The sequence below is a fragment of the Prunus dulcis genome, chromosome 1, assembly GCF_902201215.1.
Source record: "Prunus dulcis chromosome 1, ALMONDv2, whole genome shotgun sequence".
NCBI lineage: Eukaryota > Viridiplantae > Streptophyta > Magnoliopsida > Rosales > Rosaceae > Prunus > Prunus dulcis.
Genome location: NC_047650.1, coordinates 35245689 through 35268773, shown reverse-complemented (window position 1 = coordinate 35268773; position 23085 = coordinate 35245689). Strand labels below are relative to the sequence as shown.

The 23085-nt window shown below is 35.2% G+C and overlaps 3 protein-coding genes across 6 annotated transcripts; 1 reads left to right on the top strand and 2 right to left on the bottom strand.

Moving 5' to 3' along the window:
• Positions 1-13: 13 nt before the first annotated feature.
• LOC117614557 lies at positions 14-6726 on the bottom strand. Of its 2 annotated transcripts, none has more exons than XM_034343412.1 (13): positions 6443-6726; positions 6192-6239; positions 5962-6010; positions 5808-5856; positions 4200-4270; positions 3410-3468; positions 3147-3245; positions 2604-2661; positions 1931-2067; positions 1792-1848; positions 1343-1440; positions 628-830; positions 14-335 (listed from the first exon to the last, which is right to left on the bottom strand). In XM_034343412.1, exons 1-13 carry the CDS (start codon positions 6518-6520, stop codon positions 271-273), a joined length of 1071 nt encoding a protein of 356 aa, XP_034199303.1. In that variant the 5' UTR covers positions 6521-6726; the 3' UTR covers positions 14-270. The 2 variants fall into 2 exon arrangements, with proteins under 2 accessions (XP_034199303.1, XP_034199304.1); XM_034343413.1 differs by lacking the exon at positions 6443-6726 and adding an exon at positions 5376-5436 and having other exon boundaries at positions 6192-6209.
• A 2188-nt stretch (positions 6727-8914) lies between these two features.
• Positions 8915-11727, top strand: LOC117615160. Its single transcript, XM_034344179.1, has one exon. The coding sequence runs from the start codon at positions 9935-9937 to the stop codon at positions 11186-11188; it is 1254 nt and encodes a 417-aa protein (XP_034200070.1). The 5' UTR covers positions 8915-9934; the 3' UTR covers positions 11189-11727.
• A 2606-nt stretch (positions 11728-14333) lies between these two features.
• On the bottom strand, positions 14334-19283 carry LOC117635221 (probable E3 ubiquitin-protein ligase RHG1A). Of its 3 annotated transcripts, none has more exons than XM_034369575.1 (6): positions 19041-19283; positions 16011-17213; positions 15830-15880; positions 15631-15729; positions 15217-15381; positions 14334-14741 (listed from the first exon to the last, which is right to left on the bottom strand). In XM_034369575.1, exons 2-6 carry the CDS (start codon positions 17187-17189, stop codon positions 14592-14594), a joined length of 1644 nt encoding a protein of 547 aa, XP_034225466.1. In that variant the 5' UTR covers positions 17190-17213; positions 19041-19283; the 3' UTR covers positions 14334-14591. The 3 variants fall into 3 exon arrangements, with proteins under 3 accessions (XP_034225466.1, XP_034225470.1, XP_034225476.1); XM_034369579.1 differs by lacking the exon at positions 19041-19283 and adding an exon at positions 18241-18931 and having other exon boundaries at positions 14425-14741; XM_034369585.1 differs by lacking the exon at positions 15217-15381 and having other exon boundaries at positions 14425-14741; positions 19041-19281.
• Positions 19284-23085: the final 3802 nt, after the last annotated feature.

The following is a 23085-nucleotide window of genomic DNA, read 5'->3' as shown; positions in this document are numbered from 1 at the left end:
CGAGATTTATTCAAGTCTAAAATGGCCTTAACTAAAATGATGGCACAAATCAAATAGATCGGACAGCCTGATACAGATGTTTCTGAGGGATAAAGAGTAGGTGATACTCGAATATACAAATTGCCGAAATCAACCCTACTGCTATTTTAGCCTAAAAATTGTCTCACGAATAGTTTGGTTAGTACTCTAATGCTAAACAACTAAAGGTATCCCAGCAGCACCATTTTTGCTATGTTTTGTACAAATTCAGATGTTCCGACTGGTGTAGCATTAAGAGGACCCCTCACATATATCCCGAAGAGCTTGTGGCAAATTCAACACAATCTCTGCATATGCTGGAGTAGAAGCACACAATAGACAGAAAAACCATCAGAAATGCATATGCATGCAAAGCCTATACAGGAACAGCGCTGTAAAAAGTGCCCAAAAAAAGTGTTTTGGAGTCATTAAACTCTCTTTGATATTAATATTAAAGTTGGAACGGGTTGCTTTGTTATATTTCAAACATAATCCTAGACCAAAAGAAAAAAATAGTCAAGTATCATGAGGAGGACATAGCAAAATTTTGAATATCATTTATATTGGCAGTAGTAAGCAACAAAAAAAGTCGTCAACTAGAAAGAATACCTTCAGGTAAGCTCATATTTTGCAAGGCATCCTCTGCATAGGAGAGGGTAGTTGGACCTTCCAAGGATCCGTTTTCCTTTTTGTTCATGGTTGATGCATTTAGACTTGTTTTCCTGTATTGATGCACTGGCCATGCTACCACACTGACATGAGTTGGAAGTACGGAAACAAGCTCCGCATATTTAAGCTTAACTATTACCTTGCTGCAAAAAGAAACAGACATTCTTCAGCATGATGGAAACCTCTTTGTGAGGATGTATCTAATCATGCCTGCAACCAATATGACAATCAACCTGGTGTAATTTAGTTTTATGACTAACAGTCAATATCATGTGAAAATGATAGAAGGCAACAGACAGAATCAACTACTTTTGTCTTGTCAAAGGAACATAGAAGTGAGCAAATTTATCATTGTCCTACCGAGGAAAAAGCTATTGATTGTCTGCCAGACAACCCAGATATGGTAACTTGGAAGCTTCAGGAACAAATTTCCAAGCTCAAAAGATACCCCACCTTTATAAGGAACGGGTATGGGATACTTCAAAACTGTGTGAGCTATTACTAATATGTTCAGTCACCCACCCACGTGAACATGAATGTCTGACATATGATTAATTACTAATATAGTTAGCACCTCAAGATGTTATTCCACTGATATTTAAAAATATCAAAATCCAAATACGAAGTATAATGCAGGGGGAAAAAATGCACCAACCAATCAAAATCAACTAGTGAAAAGGCAATTAAGTTGTAGGGAAGGGTATAATAAATTTCTTTAATCTGGTTCCCATATAACTCCTTGGCAAGCCGAACCTGCATGACAATCAATAAATTTTTCGTTGATAAGAATGACAATCCGTGAAGATGAAGTAGTAACAAATTAAATCTTTGTTGTTCATGAAAATATTGTGTGGGGATAAATAGGTGAAACCCAAAGATAAAGGAATGCAAGACAGCTGTTATAACATATATCCCTGCCTCCAAAATAGAAAACCCTCTAACCAGCTTTTCAACATTTCCAATTTTAATTTGAACTTCGCAGATATTACTATTTCATGGATGCGGGATGGAAAAAAGGAGGTACACACCCTTCTCCCAACTCTAATTTATACATTTTGAATTAGACACACTCTCCGATAATGTTTACAAATGCCAACAGCATACCTGTTCCCTTCTATCCACGTAAGACTGCAAAAGCTCTCCAATGTAATCTATAAATTTCTGAAAGCAGATCACCAAGGATTAATATCATACCCGGTACTATATTTGAGTCAGCAAGGCCAGTGCAGGAAACCATTCTTACCATAGCATTAGAAGAAAGAAGATCATTTTCTGCTTCTCGTAATGGCAAAAAATATGGAATGGTGTGTTCAAGGACAGTCATCTTCTCAAGAAATGACTTGCTCTCAAGCACACAATGGTACAGGTCACAAGGTTCTCCTGCACCATTGCAGATGCAGATGCAGATGAGTCATCTTCTCCGGTGCTAAAGCCGAAAGTGATGAATGTGCTTACAACCTCATTTAAGATTTTTTTTCTTTCTCGAGAGTAAAAATATGTTTTGTCTATAATGTATATAAGCCCTAAGCCAACCTATTAGGCAACTGAAAAAATGAAAGGGTCAAATGGCCCATATCTGGGTGACCCTAGGGCCTATATTCAAACTTAGGATACTAAAACAATCATTTTACCACCAAGATACTTGTGCTAGGTGCAAGTGGTATCTTGTAAATTACTAGAAAGTACTAAATTAAGAAACAAAAAAATGGGGGGAACTGATCCAGCCGTTACACCAATCTTGATAAACTGAATTATCAAGTATCAACCTTCAGTTTTCTAATGGAAGATTACAAGCAGCAGAATAATGATGTCACATCGAAAAATGATACTTTTTGCTAACATTACTAAAAAGACATGATACCAGAGCTAGACACTTGGATTACTAAACAATTAAAATCAGTTACTTCACAGCATACCTGCATAAGATGTCTCATACAGAATGCCAATTCTAGCCCCTTCCAAACAACAAATCACCTGTTCACAATTAAGACAATATTCGGGAAAACTCTCACCCCAAAACAATACTCAATAAAATTATCAAATAAAGATTTCCATATGTATAATGGTATCTAATATGTACAAACTACAACTGGATTTTAACCAGATTTTCCTTTAACAACCTTCCTTGGATCCTGGCATTGATGTTTTTATTTATTTTCACTCTTTAGAAACTGGATTTAAAAGAAATAATTAAAATTCTCTTGACCTGATTTACAACAATGCACAGTTATTCTTCAACCAGAATGGCTTCTTGGTTTGCAAGTAGCCCTGTCTTGGCCTTTCAAAGGAGGTATTTCTCTAACCATGCTATGGATAATCATGACCCAACCCCCCATTATTGATTAAAATAAACTTCCCAAAATTACCTTATTTCCGACTTTATAAGTTTCTCTAACCGTGCTATGGATAATCATGACCCAACCCCCCATTATTGATTAAAATAAACTTCCCAAAATTACCTTATTTCCGACTTTATAAGTAATTTTTTCTTGGATTTGAGGACCAGGCAACATGTTTACGTCTCCCGCCATTGCCTTTCTGTCAACCTCCATGTGAACCTGATTAAATTATAACTCAATTAGATTAGGCATTTGTTCATGTTACACACGAAACAGCCTAAAGAAAATTGAATATCGAATCAATCGCTGAATTCTAACATCAAAGGATTAAAGGGAGCCACAGTAACTCCCAATCACTTTTAAAGTATCGGATAAAACCATACCCGCTCTCTTATTGTAGCTAGTAGTCCATCATTCCATTGTTCACCATCCAAATTAATCTCTGCAATAAAAATATATTTTACTTCTTAACCATACCAGAGGAGGTGAACCAAAATTATTTAAAAAAATTAACACAAACAAAGCTTACACAACCTTTTAATCAATAGGAAGACTTGGAGAGAGCATTTAGAATATTGGATGAGTTATATTGTTATTTATACATTCAGCTTAAGTTATCTCTAAGATCTCTGAAATGGGAACCACGGTAATTCCAATACAGGCTAGCCATCAAGACTAGTAATTCCAACACATCCTTTGTGGGACTCAGGGTATGATAGTATTCCCCTTTTAGTTGCTGGCATCCTCATCAAGAGATTGATTTCACACACTTATCCACGACCTAAAATACCACAACCTGATCACGGTTGGGTTCCTTATACCAGTATACAGCCCTAAGATCACCCCAGTACACAGAGGATATGGGAATTGAGGTATCACACCCCACCTTTGCCCTCCTCCAACAGCATTTAGGAACCCATGAAGAAAAGAAAAAGAAACTTGATGTGATGCAAAGCTAGATACTACTGATTACTTTTGAAATGAAGCATTAACACATAACTTTTTTTTCAACAAAAATGCTAGTCATACCACATTTGTATACCACATTGTGTACCACCTCTCTAAAATAGGTGAGCCCCATTGTATTGGTGGGCTCCACCTCTATTAGAGAGGTGGTACACAATGCGGTATACAAATGTGGAATGCCTAGCATTGCTTTTTTTTCAAAGATACCTTGAGTTTGTAAAGCCCGTGCAGCTTCAAATTCTTTTTGTAGACGCTCATAAATTGTCTTGTCAGCATCCCTATTAAATCAATAGAATCACCAAGACATTAGTACCAGAAAATACATGTCCATCGAGAACAATGATAATATCGCTATTATGCATCAATCTGTTTGCAGCCATGGCAATATATAAACCCCAACACATGATGAAAATAGAAGGTGCTATGTACAATACAAGAAAATTCAAAACATAACTGTAAAAATGATGAACAAGTAGTTCTTTTCTTTGGAGGCATACATAGAAGTGCCTCCAAATGATTCAAATGATTAGCTTGTTTGATTAATTCAGGTAATATCCACACTTTTCAGAAAGAAATAAAACGCAGGTACATAACCATAAGTCACTAAGTATTTTCTTTTCACTGGTGTATTAAATATGTATGCAAATAAGTACATATATATTATGTATTCACACGTCTCTAATTTATCATTCTTCTGGTTATTTTCAAGAACACAAAATTGCATGCAAAAGAATGATGAATCAAAAAGGCCCAAATCCAAAAAAAGTTAATAGGCCCAAAATTCACAAAAGTCATACGAAAGCATCACGTGATTCAGAAATGTTTTTGGTCTTTTTCCGAAAGATATTTGAAGTGAGTTTCAACGACCAGCGTATCATAATCAATCTCATACTCAAAATAGAAATATACGAAGAAACAGTGCTACCCACAGCTTAGTAAAAGATCTGAAGGTCATTGCGGAACAGCTTAGTAAACCCTTTGGGATCACAAAAGTCAGTTGAAGCTAAAATGTTATTGCACTTGACATTTAATCACAAAGAAAGAAAGAACCATAATAAGGCTATGTTAATTATCTCAAGGTCGAAATGGATTCTTCAATTCACCTATCATTCATCAAACCTGTCTAATTTATAAAATTACAATTTCTTCTGGTTATTTTCAAGAATACAAAATTGCACGCAAAAGAATGATGAATCAAAAAGGCCCAAATCCAAAAAAAGTTAATAGGCCCAAAATTCACAAAATTCATACGAAAGCATCACGTGATTCAGAAATGTTTTTGGTCTTTTTCCAAAAGATATTTGAAGTGAGTTTCAACGACCAGCGTATCATAATCAATCTCATGCTCAAAACAGAAATATACGAAGAAACAGTGCTACCCACATTTTTGAGATAATCAAGGAACTGGACTCCATTTTGGGTGTGGCCAAAGCATCTAAAATGCCTGCAGTTATAAACATAGATTTGCAATAAGATTTCTTAGTAGATTTCTTACTTTCTTCTTCCACTGTTCGACAATATTTTTTTCCTCCTATTTTGTTGCATACATACATACTCTCTAAAATGATAGGGTTTTAGTAAGTGAAATTCTCCAAAAACATGTACGACAAAGATGAACAAAGTTTACACAACGCATATATTACTGAGTCCAGAGGAGGGCCTCCAAGAAAGCCTTTGGAATTTTAAGTCACTCAAAACATGAGTACTTCATAATATTTTTAAGCAATAACAGTTCCATAAAAGTAACTATGATCTCACAATAACCAAAAGCTCGATGATGAATGAAGAGTTAAAAATTTCCTGAGAAAGCCTTACCTAGAAAGACGCTCTGCTAAGTCACTATGCCGTTTGAGAACATTTGTCCCTATCAAGCACAGGAAAAGCTTTAGCCGCTTCATAATAAAGAAACATTCTTATACATATATGCAACACAGAACGGAGACAAATAAATATGAAAATAGACTGTTACATCTAGCCCGTGTCGCGTCTAACGAAATGTCTTCCTCTTGCAGAAAACTCTGTTACAAATCAACAAAAAAGTACCACATTATGATAAAATCCTACACAACACCAAAGCACTAATAGCAACAAATTGACTGTACCAATCACAATAACCAAACTCCAATGAACTTAAAAATGAAAAATAAAATATATCACTAAAAATGAACAAAAATAAGAGTGACAAGTAAAAACCATTACCATGTCTCCCATTAGGGCATAGGGACGTCCGCTTAGAGATTCAAATTGCTGCATTATTCAGGAGAAATTGTACTCAGCAATCCATAACAAGTCATATTTGCAGCGATACAATTGAAAATAACAGTAACTGAAGCAATGGTGAAGAAATCAATATAAATATGAAAACAAAAACAAAAAAATCAATTCAATTTCTCAGCAAAAATATGTATTTACAGTAATTTAATCGAAGAATTATGAACAAAAGACCTTACCCTGCGAGAGGAGTCTCCAAGATAAGCCATTTTCCTCGGTCTCCTCCTGTACGGCTCTTCTGTGTCGCTGTAATCCATTCCTCTCACAGAGAGAGAGAGAGAGAGACAAGGGGAAGGGCCGCGGGGGGGTTGGGGAAGAAGGGGGAAGAAAAACAAGCTCGGATTGGCTCGCCGGAATCAAAATTAGGGCTTCGTTGGAAATCGGGTAAAATCTACCCGACCCGATATTAAAGGCGGGGAACGAACTGGGCCGCCAAGTAGAGTTCGATGTCCTTCGCTCGCAGACAGGGCCGAATGAGGCAACTCGGTACTAGTAAGAAGTTCATCTCTGTTTTTTTTTTTCTTTCAAGAATTATTTTCTTACCTCCATTCAAAGAAAAATAAAATGTGTACTTTGTTCTTTTTGCCTTTTTCTATTGAGGAAAAAAAAAAACAGGAAATTAAAATTTCTTTTTAGACACCAAAACAAAAGACGTACGAAATTTGAACAAATTCATAAATATTGTGACTTCTACATTTTCGTTAGATCCCTTTGAGTGTAGAGCCATTTAGTTCATTGTCCAAAAATAAGTTTTAATATTACAATGCAATTTTGAAAATTTTGGTTAAAATTTTCACTTCTCAATATCTTTTAATATACGAGAAGTATTTAATATTAAATTTGAAAATTGTTTTAAATTTAAAAATGATGAACTTGCATGCGAAAACATTACATTTAATTAACAATCACACCTCACTAATTAGTCTTTCATCTAGTGGTATTTGTTTCCAGTTGATTGAAGGAAGTCTCAAATTCAACTTATATGGATGACGATGGCGATATATATTTGTGATGAGTTCAACAAGTAGTTGTTGTGTATCTTTGTTGTAGGTGTATTGGTCTGTTACAAAAGTATCTTGTAAATGTCTAATCTTTTAAATACCACTATTATTATAATAAAATTCTCGAATAACAATGTTATTATAGAAAATCAACAATATCAATAGTATTGACATAATATTGATACTTTATTTATGTCATATCAATGCTCTTTGAGACTTTGTCTAAAAAATAAATAAAAATATTATTTGAGACTATTTGTTATCGAAATAATGAGATAATATTAATAGTATCAACATCATATCGAAATAATATTGATATAATAGCATTGTTTGCTACAATAATAGTACTATTTAAGAAATTTACTACAAGAATAGTGATATTTTGAGAGAATTTCTGAAAAGTATATCAAACTTGTGTTTTTTTTTCTTGTTGTCCTTTTTAGTGGGTTATGTCCTTTTCTCTCTACATTTTCTTACAAAAAATTATCAATGTTGCCCTTACTTTTGTGAGTTAGTCTTAAACCAAGAAATAAAGCTCAAACTCAAGTTGGTTTGTTAGAAGATTAGGATAATCACAATTCTCAAACTAAGGGGGGTGTATCAAATTCATACTTATAAAGACTTTTTTTAAGTGAGTGACTTTCATAGAGATGACAAATTCTTAAATACTTTCATAGAGTTGATAAAAGTCACTAGTAAATTGGCAAGACTTTTGCTCTTAACAATTAGCCTTAAAAGTATAGAAAAGTCATTCATTTAATAAGCTTTTTAAAAGTCATTAACTTTTTAGATTCCACCAAACTTTTAAATACTTTTTAAAAGTCATAACTGAATACCACCAAACTTTTAAATACTTTTAAAAAGTCACAATTGAATACCACTAGACTTTTATATACTCTTTAAAAGTCTAAATTGAATACCTCCAGACTTTTAAACTCTATGAAAGTCATTAAAAGTTTGAATTGAATACAGTGCAAGCAATTTATAGACTAAAGATCTTTTGATAGGGCGGAAACTTACATGTAATGAGGTCATAATTCCTCTTTCCAGGTGCATCTCTCATCGGGTGAGATGCTCATAGATAAAATGATCTCGTGACACATAAGTTTCTCGAATGATACAATTTTAACTACAAAAATTGTCAAATTAATTTTTTACTAAAAGGAAAGGAAAAAAAAAATCAATTGTATGAATACATAAATAGCCCAATATTATATAATTTATGCATTTATATATATATATATGTAAAGTAAATGACCGTTATATTTAATTTTTCAATAATTTAAAAATGCATATATATCAAAATACATGTACTTCGTTTTTAAAGTATAAATACGTAAAATAATAGTGTATTAAAATACAAAATCAATTTTGAAAAAAAGTTCATGTTCAAATTAAAAGACTCTATTTACACTTTCATTATCTTTTTTATTTGGGTTATACACTCTATATGTCGCAACACTACTATTGGTTTGTCGACCTAATTTCTAAATTGAATACACCCCTAAGATTTGAAACTTGCATGTAATAAAACTTCTGAAATCAAATTTCAAAAATCGTGAAAAATAATATAAAGAAAAATCTAAAAATTAAAAGTTAAAATCCTTTTACACTTGTGAAAAAAAAAATAAAGAAAAAAAATACAAGGCGAGACCTTGTGAGAGCTACCGAGAGAGAAAAACAAAAGAAAGAAAGAGAGAAAGAGAGAAAGAGAGTATTAGCAGAAGCGATCGAGAGCTACACAGAGCGAAGTTCGAATATAAATCAGCAACACCAAAAAATAAAAATAAAAAAGCAGTGAAATTTTCAAAAAGAAAAAAGAAAAAAAGAGAGGAAAAGAGCCGAAGAGAGACAGAGCGAGAAAGCGAAAGGCAAAGCTCCGAAGTCACTAAGGTTCGATTTTCTCTGCAATTCACCGAGCTCGTTAAGGTCAGAGTTCAATCAATCTCGAAAGCCCTCTCTCACACACACTCCCCAAGCTTTACTATTTAATTTTGTTTTGGCGCTTCATTGCGCCTTTTTGTTCCTCTGCAATTCGATTTTTCTGCAATTCAAGCTCTGTTTTCTCAACTTCAATCTGTCCAATTCACTGATCTCATTCCCTGAACTTCAAATTTCGTGTCTTGAAGTTGAAAGCTTGTGAATTGCGTGAAATAAAGTCTGGGTTTGGATTGGCGCGGTGGTGTAATTTACGGTTCATTGGAGTTTGTAAAGAGTATGGTCGTCTGAACCCAAATTTTGGTGATTCAAAGTTAGGGTTTTTGATTTATAATGGTTTTCAATAATTTAAGCTTGCCTATGTGTCTTTTTGTTGGGATTTAGCGAGCTGTGTACTGGGGTTGATCTCTAGGGTTTTGGTCTTGAGAAGATGGGATTTGGTTTTGCATTGTGTGGTTTGTGGGTGGGACAATTTGGGGTTGTTTGGAAACAAGGGTAACCGTATTCCAGTTTGAGATTGGGGGTTTTGGGGGTTATTTTGATTTGGTGGATGGTGTGTGCCTCTGTTTGTCGGGATATGCAGAGTGTTGAGATTGATTTGCAATGAACGATATGGAGGAGTTCAAATTCTGGGTTTTCTGGAAACAGTATTAACGGTAATTTGGCTTCTGGTGGGGTTACTGGGGGATTTGCAGTTTCTTGTGGATGGTGTATGAATCTGTTTGTTGAGAAATGCAACCTCAGCAGTTCTCTAGAATTGATTTGGGTGATTTGAAAGCGCAGATAGTGAAGAGGATTGGGGCCGAGAGGTCAAAGCGGTACTTTAATTACTTGAATAGGTTGTTGAGTCAGAAGCTGAGCAAGAAGGAATTTGACAAGTTGTGTCACCGGGTGCTAGGAAGTGAGAATTTGCCACTGCACAATCATTTTATACGGTCAATCTTGAAGAATGCATGCCAAGCCAAGACCCCACCACCAATACATTCATCAGTTCCTGCAAAACCTGGGATACAAGCTGCAAACAGTTCTCCAAGTAGAGAAGATGGGCAGGAGCAAAGTGGGACCCTCTTTCCAAATCAAAATCAAAATGTACCCGTTTGGCAGAATGGGGTTTTGCCAGTGTCCCCACGAAAGGGTAGGTCCGGGATACGTGATCGGAAGCTAAGGGATAGACCAAGCCCACTTGGACCAAATGGGAAGGTCGATAGTGTGTCACATCAATCCATGGGTTCAGAGGACAATGGCAGTAAGGTTATTGTGGAAAATGGGGATGTGCATCCATATGATTATCAGAGACCAATGCAGCATCTTCAAACAGTTGCTGAGCTAGCTGAGAGTGAAAGAGATGGTGCAGTTCGGCGACCCATAGAAAAACCACGGATACACAGCAAAGACCAGGCCAACTTAGCTGTTATTGAAGATGAGGAAGAGGTGGAACAATCAAACCGCTTAAGTTTCTCAAGAAGTCCTCTACTTGCGCCACTTGGGATCCCATTCTACCCAGCCAGCATAGGTGGGGCCCGCAAAGCTTTGCCCGTGGGTAGCAGCTGTGATTTCGTTAGCTATTATGACAATGGGGGATTGTCAGATTCGGAGACGCTTAGAAAACGAATGGAGCAGATTGCTGCAGCACAGGGTCTTGGAGGTGTTTCTACAGAATGTGCCAATATGCTGAATAATGTGTTGGATGTGTACTTAAAGCGATTGATTAGGTCCTGTGTTGAGTTGGTGGGAGCAAGGTCTACATCAGAGCCAAAAAAGAGTGCTGCACCAAAGCAGCAGATTCAAGGAAAGATCATCAATGGCATGTGGCCAAGCAATCACTTGCATATGCAGAGTGGCAGTGGCCCCGTGGAAGAGCAAAGACCACGGTGTTCAATATCTTTGCTTGATTTTAAGGTTGCAATGGAGCTAAATCCACAGCAACTTGGAGAAGACTGGTCATTGCTGCTGGAGAAGATTTGTATGCAAGCATTCGAGGAATGAAACATCCCTGTGAAGATATATTCATCCCAACGTTGTGGTTGGGTCGGTCTGTTCTGGTTCAAAGGTCCTGACACCACCAGGTGTTCGAGATCATTGATACAAATAATTCTAATCTCATTGCCAGGACGCACCAGATGGTTCCTAAGTGGGTAAAGTTTTGGGTCTCGCAAGGTGAAATCATCTGTTTGAGCATCAAATGTCTGAATTTGCTTGCTGCGGAGCCAGAACTGATCCAGAATTATCTAACTTAACCAATCAAGGGGTGCTTTCAAACTGAATGCCCATGTTTGGTTGTTCTGTTGTATGTTTAACGTAGATGCTGCTGTATTTGCTATCGCACCAGATCTCAAGATTTCACTGTAATTGCAGCCAATGAAGAGGAAATATAAGAAAATTTTGCAGGGATGCTGTTCTGTAGCTTGGTGAGAGGTACAATCGCTTGTGTAAGAGCTGCAGTATGCTCTGTATGTATTTTTAGAATCTTAGAATTGATTGAAATTTCAATATCAATAACACATTGACATCAATTGAGCTGTCCTTATGGCATGAATATTTTTTTTTTTGGGTCAATGCCTTATGGCATGAATTTAGTTCTCAAAATTTCCAGCTGCCAAATGATCATCCTCTACTCAGATGTTCTCGTAGAGATATGTGAATGTATATTCAACCATTGATCATGCAAATAATTGTGGTGGGTATACTTCAGCATGCAAAAACAGAAACACAATCACTCACATGTCTGAAACTACTGACAATTGATTTTTGATTGGTAAGCTGTTTTTATCTCATTATTTCTGTTAAAAAATGAAGTGTTTTTTTCTACACGACCAGGACTGGAATCCAATTCAGCTGTTGCCCTGTTTCAAATTTGAAAAACTAGCCGTGACGGATTGAGCTTCATCATGAGGAGTTAAGCAAAAAATGGATAAATTATATCTAGAAGACTATAACTAAAATGGAAAAGGATAACAGTGCTAATAAGAACATTCTGTTGCTATGTGCACATCAAATTCCGGTGTAGTATCGAGCTGCAGATCTATATACTTGTCTGCAATGTGAGTATGGGACATATGGTAAATGCTGCATCAAGCCATGTAATCAATGTTGAACAAATGGTACTGCTCTGGATATTGTTTTGGTATCAATTCTTGACTTAATCAGTCCTAATCAATCCTCTTATAGGTATGGAAATTAATTCTTGGATTTATCACTTTATGCTAATAAGCGTAGCCCCCATGTGTTCTCTCTTTTTCATTTCATCAGTTTGTACATGTACAGATGAATTTTCTTTCTCATGCATTTGTCTCCGACTCTTCCTGCCTTCTTTTCTGCTACTCATGAAACATTAATTTTGGTATTTCCAATTCTAGTTTTATATGTAACTTTCTTTTAATTGTGTTTTAGTTGTTTACTGTTTGCTACCAAAAATAACAGGACTGATGATGGGTCAGGTCCGGATGTTTCTTTTGGCCGATTGGTCAGGTTTCTGATTGGTCACTCTTTGAATTGCCTGTCTAGGATAGGTTGGGAACTGGGGGATGGCTGCTTTATAGATTGAAAATGCATGACTTCACAGGACAGGAGGCTTTGTTTTCTGCATCTTCATTAAATATTTGTTCTGCAATTTCTAGGAAAGCTTCAAATTATTCTTTATCTGATATCTGTTATTGTTGAAATGACTCACAACCCATACACGTGTTTATAAAGCTGATGATAATGAAAGTCCAATCATCTGTGCTGCTATGGGTTGGGAGAATGGAAGCAAACAGAATCTCAGGGACAAATACATTGGTTTGAACCATATGATGTGGCTGTTGGGATCATAGGTGACTTGTCTTTGGAACTGTTGGTCATTAGTTGTTTAATGAGTAGCATTCATTATATGACATCATCCTACGTCACTGCTGGTGCTGGAGTCTTTTCAGTGGAAAAACCACTAAACCAATCTGAGATGTGTCTTCATTTGACAAGGCCATGGTTACTTGGAACTTGGAAGCTTGGAGACATGTGGACCTCAGTTATTGAATTTCCGAAGTGGACAAAGCTCTGAAGAAAGTTCTAAAATGCATCATAGAAATGTCCTGGTTTTGCACTATATGTTACATTTCTCCTTTCCCACTGCGGTAGCTTATGTTATTTTTCAATTTTGCTAGTTGAGGACCAAGTTGAGGGGTCTCTGCGACTTGGGTTTTTCTTCTCTCTCTCTCTTTTCTTCTTCTTCTTATTTCTGCATTGTTATGGGGTAATTTTGTGGGTTCCACACCCATTGAGGCAGTGTTTCTAATGAAAAAAAGAGACATGGATCGGTATTCACCATTGGATTAAATCTAACGATAAATAACCATAATTTCCTTAATTCGTGATGATCAAGTCAACGAGACTCTTATTAACCATGGCTTTACCTGTCGAGTTTTGTGAGAACCTTCTTTCATAGACTCGTATTTTATTCTCTGTGGCTCGTGCATAAGAAGTGCAGGCAACACTTTGGAATCTTAGGATATTCATGTTGTTTGGAATCTTAGGATACGTGACATTTCCGAGCAGTACCGACTGAGCCTTTTCTAGGGGTTACCTCTTTATCTTTTGCAAAGAAAAATGATTCTTTGACATCCCATAAATATTATTTGATTCTTCCCACAAAAATAAAAACAGAGCTCTGAACAGTTTGTGATTGAGATCAGGAAACAGGCGAAGACTGCTAACATTATTACCTAATATCTGTATCATTCATGGAAGGGTATTTGGATCACAATACCAAAATGTTTTCTCGAACATATATTATTGGCAAATCTATTCGAGTTGAACCGGAATTTCAATCACTGTTTTTCCAACCTCACTTTCAAAATTTGTCCAAGATCAATATCTTATACTGGTAGCCTAGTGTTCCGGGCAGACAGCACCAACCTCATTTGTCTTTGAAATGGCAGAAAGACTCAGAAGTGTGTGCATCAGTTTATTTTAATCAAGTTCAAGTTCCAAAAACAACTGGTAAATTCTGATTATAGAAAAGAAAAACCAAATTTCCATGCAGCATTCAATCTGCACTGATAAAGGGAGCTGCATGTTGAAGATCATATGAAGTTTAGAGCATTGCATACTGATCACTGCCAGAAATAGTTGGGAAAACTAAAAATCCGACATGTCATGCATCCAAATGTTGCAAACTAAATTGAAAAAGGAAAAAGAAATGTATTTGAAGAACAGCACCACTTTGTATGTATTCACAGTTCCACAAGTGAATGCAGATTCCCGCTGTAACACCAACAGCTTGGATTTATTAGTTGAATGGGATGAAAGAGAATTGGTATGTACATGGAAAAGGGTAAGAGCTAAAAGAAAAGGAAGAGACGCAAGTTTTGTACAATGAGAAAGGTCTCTCCTCCAAATGACTTAATAATTAAATTTATGTGGAGGGTGGAGGTTTCGAGGGTGCTGCCGCTGTCTTGCATATAGGGCACCAATTCTTAAGCCGTAGCCACTGGTTTACACAGTTAACATGAAAACTGTGCTCGCAATGTAACCTTCCAACTTCATCTCCAGCAACATACTCTTCCTGGAAAAACAAAGATAGACCAACAACAATTACTCTCTATATATAAAGAATCAGACTCAAATGGTGCACCTAAAAAACAAATTAAGTGTTGAGAAGTATATCCAATTACATCCACTCTAAACTTTACAGGATGTTAAATAACATTTGGAATCATGTTGAGCTAGTTCTAACTTCTGAGTTAACCAAGGAACTGACTTGGGATAGTGCAGGTTTAGGGTGAAATTTCTAGAGACAACCCTGTTAGTTTGGCCTTAAATAATCACTTAGAGCCCAAATTTTCTTAAAGCCCAATGTAAATTCTGTTTTCCTTGTACCCTGCAACTAACTTTAGCCTTAGTTGAATAAGGAGAGGCTAAGTTAAGGTAAATGCAGTTACAATTTTAGCTACAGTGTTTCAGCTCATGCATGAACCACTACTAGCGAGGCCCAGAGGTGCTTCTAAGAAAAATAAAAAAAATCAGAACGGGAAAAAGACCTGGCAGATACTGCATTTGACATCATCCTTTTTCCCATCACATTCTATGGATGATTCTTCTAGAGGTGTAAACTGATAAGTGCTTTTCTTAAGGCAATCTGACAATGCTTCTTCTGGCAATGCTGTGCTGACAGTACCCATCCTCTCTTCTAGAGCTAATAATTCCTGCCATCCAAGTAGTGAAATACTGTAAAGGAAACAGCTGAACGTAATAAGGTTGCCCAAGATTGTGTTATTCTGAACCCACCACTAGTTGATTATTTGAATTGATTTATTCGAGGCATTGATGATAATAAAAAGTTTAGATGCATCATAATGACTACGCCAGCATTGTATTGAAACAAAATAGAACAATGAGAGATACTATGGATAATTTCTATGGAAACTGAATTGCAGTGCGCAGCAATAGCAAACCTCATATGACATGTTATCAATATCCAGTCTCATGTCTCTGTGCTGATCATAGAAGTTTAGGCCATTCAGGAACAAATTGGTCTCCAGAACAAGTATTTGCTGCATTATGAAAAAGAACAGTTAAAGAACAATCAACCAATTAAGTGAACATATTTGACCCAAAAAAAGCAAGTGAACATAAAAACTCTATAATAACTACCTCAAATGATAGCTCTTCATCTTGTTCAATCCTCTCCAACGCCAGCAATACCTGCACAGTTTGTGAAATGGACAGATTAAAGAATGAAACCACACTACCACATCAGTTCTTTTGTGAATCTCTCCAACAAGGCAACAAGTCATAAGACCACACAAATGTACATAAAAAATTCATATAATACCTCCGCAATCCCATCCATGTTGTAGCGTCGCAGTCCATCCTGATTCATTAGAGAGCGGGAAAAGCCAACATCTGCAGCACCAGCTCGCATAATGCTATGTAAATTCCCACTGCTACTACCTGGCCGACTATAAGAATTTGGCCGAATTAAAGGAGCTTCATGGGATAACTGTTGTAATGAACTAGGAGAATTCAAGTTGATAGACATTTCAGGTTGAGATGTCTGTGGGCCAACTACAGGGGATCCATTGGCTGATAAATTGTTCCCACTCCCTTGATTAGAAAGCCTTCCCCTCAAGTGACCAGTGACAGTTCGCCGAGTCCTAACTGATGCAGCACCATTATCCTTGTTAGAAGGCATATTCCTAGCTCTTCTTGAATCAGAAATTGAGATGCCATGGCTAGAATTGGAGTTTTGTCCCGCTGATGATGACCCATTCATCTTCTTCCCCTTAGCAGCAGAGCTACTTTCTCCTTCAGAAATTCTTTTCTTTATGGTCTCTCTTCTATTGAGGCTTGAATCTGATGACGAACAACTGGACGGGACAACATCGGATATTGAATTGCATCTTAGATTTCTTAAACCATTCCTGGTTGTGCTAGCCCGTGTTGCTTGGCTGGTGTTTTTAGATCCCGAAGAAACATTAGACCCAACTAAGGAATCTTGGTTTCGCAATCCAGATCTCTGATTGAAACTCTTTCGCGATCTTGTATTTGATGCTACATCAGAGCTTCCAACTTCCATCAAGGTGACCACACTGGACTCAGCGTTTTTAGGTTCAGGGTGCAGCCCTCTTTGAATCTTTCCAGGTGGGGGAGCAAGCTCTGAAACTTCAGGATCATCCTGAACACTACTGGTTTCAGATGAATCTGTTTCCAAATTAGAAGATAGCTTTTTGCAAGGTTCTGTTATGGATTTTCTTGTGTTGCCAACAGCAATGCAAGACCTAGAGGAACTTCCAATTATCTCTTTCCCACTTGAAGTGCTGTGGAATGCAGGCCTTGATGACTTGGCCTTTTCAATTTGAGCACCTTTCACAGTGTTCAATCTTCCACTACATCCCAGTCGGCTGCAGAGCTGAGCATTGCGGTCTCTGTTTGGAGTTTCCCTCAAAACAAGACCAGATCCCTTTTTAGAGACAAGCCTATTGACAGCTCTTTTACCGGAATACTCATCCATGTATGTTGATTGTGTCCTTCAATTCTGTAAGAACAGTAACATAAATATTTAAGATCATCATTGCTATTTCCAAAGTAAAATGACAATAGACTTCCAAGTTCCTATGCAGATTGTTAGTGATACACAATCTAGATTTTGATGGTGACGTATCATATAGTGTTCAAAGAAACCTTAGTACTAAGAATTGGAAATTTCTTTGGAAGGGGAAAGACAAGGAAACAAGAAGATGACAGACATTTCATAGCTATTACTCCCATGAACAACTGCAAAGGAGAAACTTAAACAAAACAAATATGTTTCATGTGTCATACTCATATGCAAGCAAAATTTTCACAAAGAAATGAATAACACATTACGTCATCGGTATGGAATGGAACATACTATCCAATGTAAACCAACAATATACAGAGGGAAGGAAAAATCACTGGCATAAAATGAACAAAAATTGGATTCTTTAAAGGATTAAGGTTCGGATTTCAAGCATATCAAGGTTTAAATTTCAAGATATTTTGATGATAAATGAAACTGTAGGCCAAAAATATTGATCCATTTCCTCTGCTGGAAGTAGTAAAGCCCACCAAACAGTTTCCTATTTGTTGTCAGTTACATTGGCCGAAGACATACCCCTAGTTACATTTTGAGAAGTGCTACTATAAATACCTGAAATTCTTACTCAGCTATAAAGGATAAGCCTTCTTTTACCTTAAAAAAGTCGACATTTCAGAGAGATTTCATTAACATTGTCACAGAAATTTGTTACTTTACCACAATCATTTTTTTTACACAATATTCCACTATTAAGAAGAGAAAAAAACTCCCAAGTCCAAAACTATAGAAAACAATTGCAGAATTCAGAGCACTAGCAATACACCAGATATCAACAAGAGCAAAATTTCTATGCAGAACACAAAAGAACAATATAAAAAAACTGCAACATGCCAGAAATCAGATTATCAGAAGCTGAAACAAGCAATGATAATTACATAGGAGTATGAAACAGTCATGAAAAAGGATTAACAAGGCACAACAACGATATCAAGACCTCTGTTACCATTAGTTGAGTCATTGGTACAAAGAGAAGAGAACCCAATACAGTCTTTTTGATAGGAAAGAGAACCCAAAATTTTGATTGTGTGAAAACATAAAAAGGAACAAAGGAATGAGGAAAAAAAGGACCCAGATGGCCACATGCCTCATATATCATCCCAAAAAAGTGGGTCTCTAGTTGTTGTGAGGAAACGCTTTTTCAAGAATTATTCTCCACACAAATGATCTTATTTTCTATTTTCCCGAAAGACTCTTTCCCCGTGATTTAAGGACATGAAAAGATATATAAAAAAAAGCTGAATTTTCTCGAAAACAAAAACAATTGAAAAGGAGGGAAAAGAAAGTTATCATCATTTCTCCTCCATATATATTCCAACAAACCGAACAGAAAATTTCAGTTTTGGACTTAGAACAATACTTATTGTTATTGATAAGAAATAAAAACTAGCAGAAAAAATAGGCCGTGATGATGATCAGAGTTCCTCATCAAAAAAGGAAAAAAAAACAAGTGATAGAAGAAGAGAAAACGTAAAATGATAAGAATTATTCCAATAGTCCAAACGGATGAAAACAATACCAGGCTTTCCCAAAGGAGGGTGTTTAATTATTGATTAAAAGACAAAAATAACTGAAAAACGAAGGTGTTTAGAAAAAGTAAAGAAGACTCATCTAACATATACCAGAAATGATTATCAAAGCTAAACCATATTGAAAAAATAAAACAAACCCAATATAATTGAACCACCATTGAATTCAGATAGGTGTTAAAAAAACATAATTGATGATTCTTTGTTCTGCTTCTACCTAATCCTTGTCCGTGTTCTTCTGCTTCCTTTGAATACCCAGAAGCCAAAAGTTGAAGTCTTTAGACTATACACAGAGAGAGAGAGAGAGAGAGAGAGAGAGAGAGGAAAAGAAGCTTTTCCTCTTAGGAGAGAGAGAGGGAGCGAGAGGGAGGCAAAAACGTCTGTGTGAATGATCCAAGGCCTAGAGAGAGAAGTCCCTTGTCATTTTGGACTTCCATTTTTCATTTTATCTATTTTTTTTTTTTGGTTCGAGTTTCTGGCTTTGGAAGCTTAACTAGGAACAACAACCAAAGTGAAGTGCCGTCCTAATGGGAGAGATTTGATCCGTTGGATCAGAAAAAGGGTCAAAGATCGAGGGCTATGGAGGACAGTGACGACATGGTCAACAAGGCTGTGTTATATAGTATAAAAGCTCTTTCTGTGGGACTTGCAGGTGTTTACCATATTACCCCACACGGCCCATACCAACTTCACCATCTCAGCCGCCGTCCAATCTTCAACTATTTTTTTCTTCTATATTGGCTTTTTCTTTTTAATTATTTAAATTAGGAGTGTTTTATTTTATTTAATCTTTTTTTAAGGTCCAAGTAAATTCCAAACCACCTTGAGGTTGAAGACTTGAAGTGGGTCTCTTTCACTTGCTTATCAGATAGATGGTTTTATAATATATGTGAATCCACTTATGTGGAATCTACATATTTCTCCATGTACTTGTGTTTTCGAACCTTTTATTGAATGAGTAGGATTTTTAGTTATTTGAACATTTAATCATAATATTATTTATTTATTTATTTATTTATTTATAAAACAAAAGTAGATTAAAAGTTAGATTCCCGGGGATCTTAATACCACACAAGTCAAGGTATACTCTAGTAATGATATCCAGATGAAAGTTATTAAGCTCTATTTGGGAGTGTTTTGTTTTTTTCCCCAACGTTTGGGAGTGTTTATGGAATGACTAAAATATTTTTGATAATCAAAAGCATTTTTGACAATGTTTGGCAGAAAAATTCAAAAGTACTTTTGGGCAATAGAAGCGATTTTTAGAGAAAAACCTATTATGTGCTTTTCTAAGAAACACTTTGATTTCTTATGAAAATTTCAACATCTTTATAATAAAAGTGCTTTTGCTAGAAGTATTTATGAGTATAAGTGATTCCTAGATAGTAGTCCCAAACGAGCCAACCAAATACAAGAATGATTGTAGTAATGCCTTTTTTTGGTTGCTAAAAGATCATGTACCATGTTGGCTTCCCTATAAATATAAGTAATTAAATCTTGTAAGAACTATTCATTTATATATAAATGAATATTTTCATATTAATTTTATTTAAATCATTTCGCCATAAAACCAATCTTAAAAAAAACAAAAAAACAAAAAAAATCAATGAAAAATGAGCATTCGAACTTCAAAACATCTTCTAATAGGAATTGTGTTCACTTGCACACCAAATGTACCATAATTCTTAGAGATATTTAGTGATATACCCATTTCTAGCACTAATATTATAAATAAACCCTACACAATTGAATTCCTATAAACAAACCCAAAAAAAACCCAAAAAATGATAGCTAGCCTTATTGAATTTAATATTAATTATTAAATTACTTTGATGCCCTATTGAGTGCTTTGGGTATTTTTATGAGATTTTGGGGTTGGGCTTGTTTTAAGAAATTGATGGCAGTTTTGTAATTTATAAGAAGTTAAAAGCTTTTTTGTTATGTTGTAAATGAGCTTTGGGTGTGTTTTTAAAGTCCATTTTATATAGGGTATTTTTATAATTTGGGCCCCCATATTGGGTATAATAGTGAATCTCCCTAATTCTTATTAGAAAACTAACAATGGTAGTAACATATTTCCTCTTTTTCTTCATGCCTATGCATATCTCTAACATCTTTCCTTTCAAATGGACAAGAAATTAAGTACCTTTCCTAGCTAGCATCTTTCCTTTCATATGGACAAGAAATTGAATTTTTTTTTATTTTTTTTGAAAAAAAAGAGAATTTGAGTACACAAGTTTTTTTATCCACAAAAACAAAACTCGTGAATCTGTCAAGGATAAATCCCACAGAATCTTCAAGGGAGAATATGGTGAGCAGGACATAGTTTTATTTTGTGGCTCCACTCACTTTATTTCTCGAATATTTCTTCTTCTTTTTTTATCATCCATTTTCACGAAATTTTTGTTCAAAAACACTTTTTTCATGCATTTTCATATTTTAAGCAATATCTTTTTGTTTTCTGGAAACAAGTAGATCCACGGTATCATCGATCCAAATATTTTCAAGAAAAAAAAATGGTGACCCGTCAAAACATTTCCCAGAAATATGAAATTTTTTCATGCAAAATGCACAGCCAATTTAAAATCCTCTCTCCCCATCAAACCATAAATAAAGCACATAAATTAAAGCAACTTATTAGTGAATTTTATGGGTATGATTATGACGTTTTGCTTCCACATCTTTCATATGTTTTCCATCGTATCTTTCTGTCTTCCATCATCTTAATAAATTAATTAGAATAATTAGGTGCTGAGAATAAAGCAAATCAAGCTTTTCCTAATACACGTACTGTGTCTCCATCTTTGCTGTGATATTACGCTTGTTTTTGCATTAATTTTCTGTTTGTTATTAGATCAAGAATTTTCTTTTGATTTTTAAGTATAGTAAACTAGTGTTTTTTTATTTAAAATTATGTAAGTAAATCGTATCGGATATCAAACCAACCTTAAAAAAGACTTTTAATTGTTATGAGTTAGGTTAATTGGGCACTATAGTGTGCTCTTCTACGCTCGAGTCCGAATCTCCGTCCCCCTGTATTATAGTAGTTTAAATAAATAAATAAAATTTTGAGTAGCTATATGTTTGCCAGGTGCGGCATGGAAAGGTGATGATCATCTCCTCCTACCACACCACTACCTGTGATGTAACTTTATGTTCCCTCTTCATGTTTGTTTAAGAGCTAATTAGGTAATGGCCTGCAGAAAGAAGAGCAAGATGTGGCACAAAATGGACTACATATGTACAATTACACATAAATTATATACCCTTTATTTTTATTTTTATTTCTATATAATAAAAAAACATAATGTAAACAGCGTGGCTTAATGCTTTATGCCATTGTACATAGGGCCACATCATTTTTATTTATATGCTTTGGTGGTGTAATATAATTAATTAATCTTTGGTTATTATTTAAATACTTATACACGTACGCAGTCACATTTTAATCAAAGTTAGGAACCAATCATGATCCAACAGCTCTCTTATCCAAATTATAAGTAAACAAAAATAAAAAGAAAAAGGAAACCCCTTTCCAATTTTAAAAAAAATTAAATTAAATTATTTAAAGAAATAAATTTGAAAGAAGAGAGCACAATTATGAAAGAAGCTGAATTTATTAATGGATTGGGAAAGTATGATTCTGCAGGTAATGAATGGGAAGGCAAGTCCTTTGTCCTTGTATCTCTTTAATAATAGAAAAATATTGTTGTATATTTGACGAAAAATAAATATTAATACTAAACTTTTTATTTTTATTTTTATTTTATTTTTCAGGAACGATATTATTAATTGTATAGCACGACAATACTATTAATTGTATAGCACGAATTGAATACTTTCGTTTTCAAACATTAACGATGAAGCTGGCCTTTCCACATGAGTTTTGGTTTGGACACATACATCGTTTTGACAAATATTGTTTATATTTCACTATGAAGTCTTTGATTATTTCAACCCATAAAAAGAAAATAGAAATCTTCATGATCATTTGGAAAGGTGATTTATAAGAAAAGTTTAACCAACCTCATTTTCATTTTTAGGTTTAATCCAAAGATAACTATACTAAGAACAAGAATTTTATTTAGTACAAGCGATTGAGAGAGAGCTTATACAAATATTCATTGGGTCCCAAAGATTTCGAATTTCTACCCACATAGATGAAGATAAAAGAGCTCAATCAACTAAGCTATACCCAACTAGCAATAAGAATAAGGAATTTTTTTTTTTTTTCAACATAACAAATTTCGGTTCATGTAACA

Excerpts from the sequence above, each read along its gene's own strand:
- LOC117614557 (XM_034343412.1), bottom strand. The coding sequence starts at position 6,520 with ATGGATTACAGCGACACAGAAGAGCCGTACAGGAGGAGACCGAGGAAA. Across the intron at positions 6,240-6,442 it reads TTGGAGACTCCTCTCGCAGG|CAATTTGAATCTCTAAGCGG; the intron begins GTAAGGTCTTTT and ends TGAATAATGCAG. Across the intron at positions 4,271-5,807 it reads TTAGCAGAGCGTCTTTCTAG|GGATGCTGACAAGACAATTT; the intron begins GTAAGGCTTTCT and ends TTGATTTAATAG.
- LOC117615160 (XM_034344179.1), top strand. The coding sequence starts at position 9,935 with ATGCAACCTCAGCAGTTCTCTAGAATTGATTTGGGTGATTTGAAAGCG.
- LOC117635221 (XM_034369575.1), bottom strand. The coding sequence starts at position 17,189 with ATGGATGAGTATTCCGGTAAAAGAGCTGTCAATAGGCTTGTCTCTAAA. Across the intron at positions 15,881-16,010 it reads ACATGGATGGGATTGCGGAG|GTATTGCTGGCGTTGGAGAG; the intron begins GTATTATATGAA and ends CAAACTGTGCAG. Across the intron at positions 14,742-15,216 it reads TCAAATGCAGTATCTGCCAG|GAAGAGTATGTTGCTGGAGA; the intron begins GTCTTTTTCCCG and ends TTGTTTTTCCAG.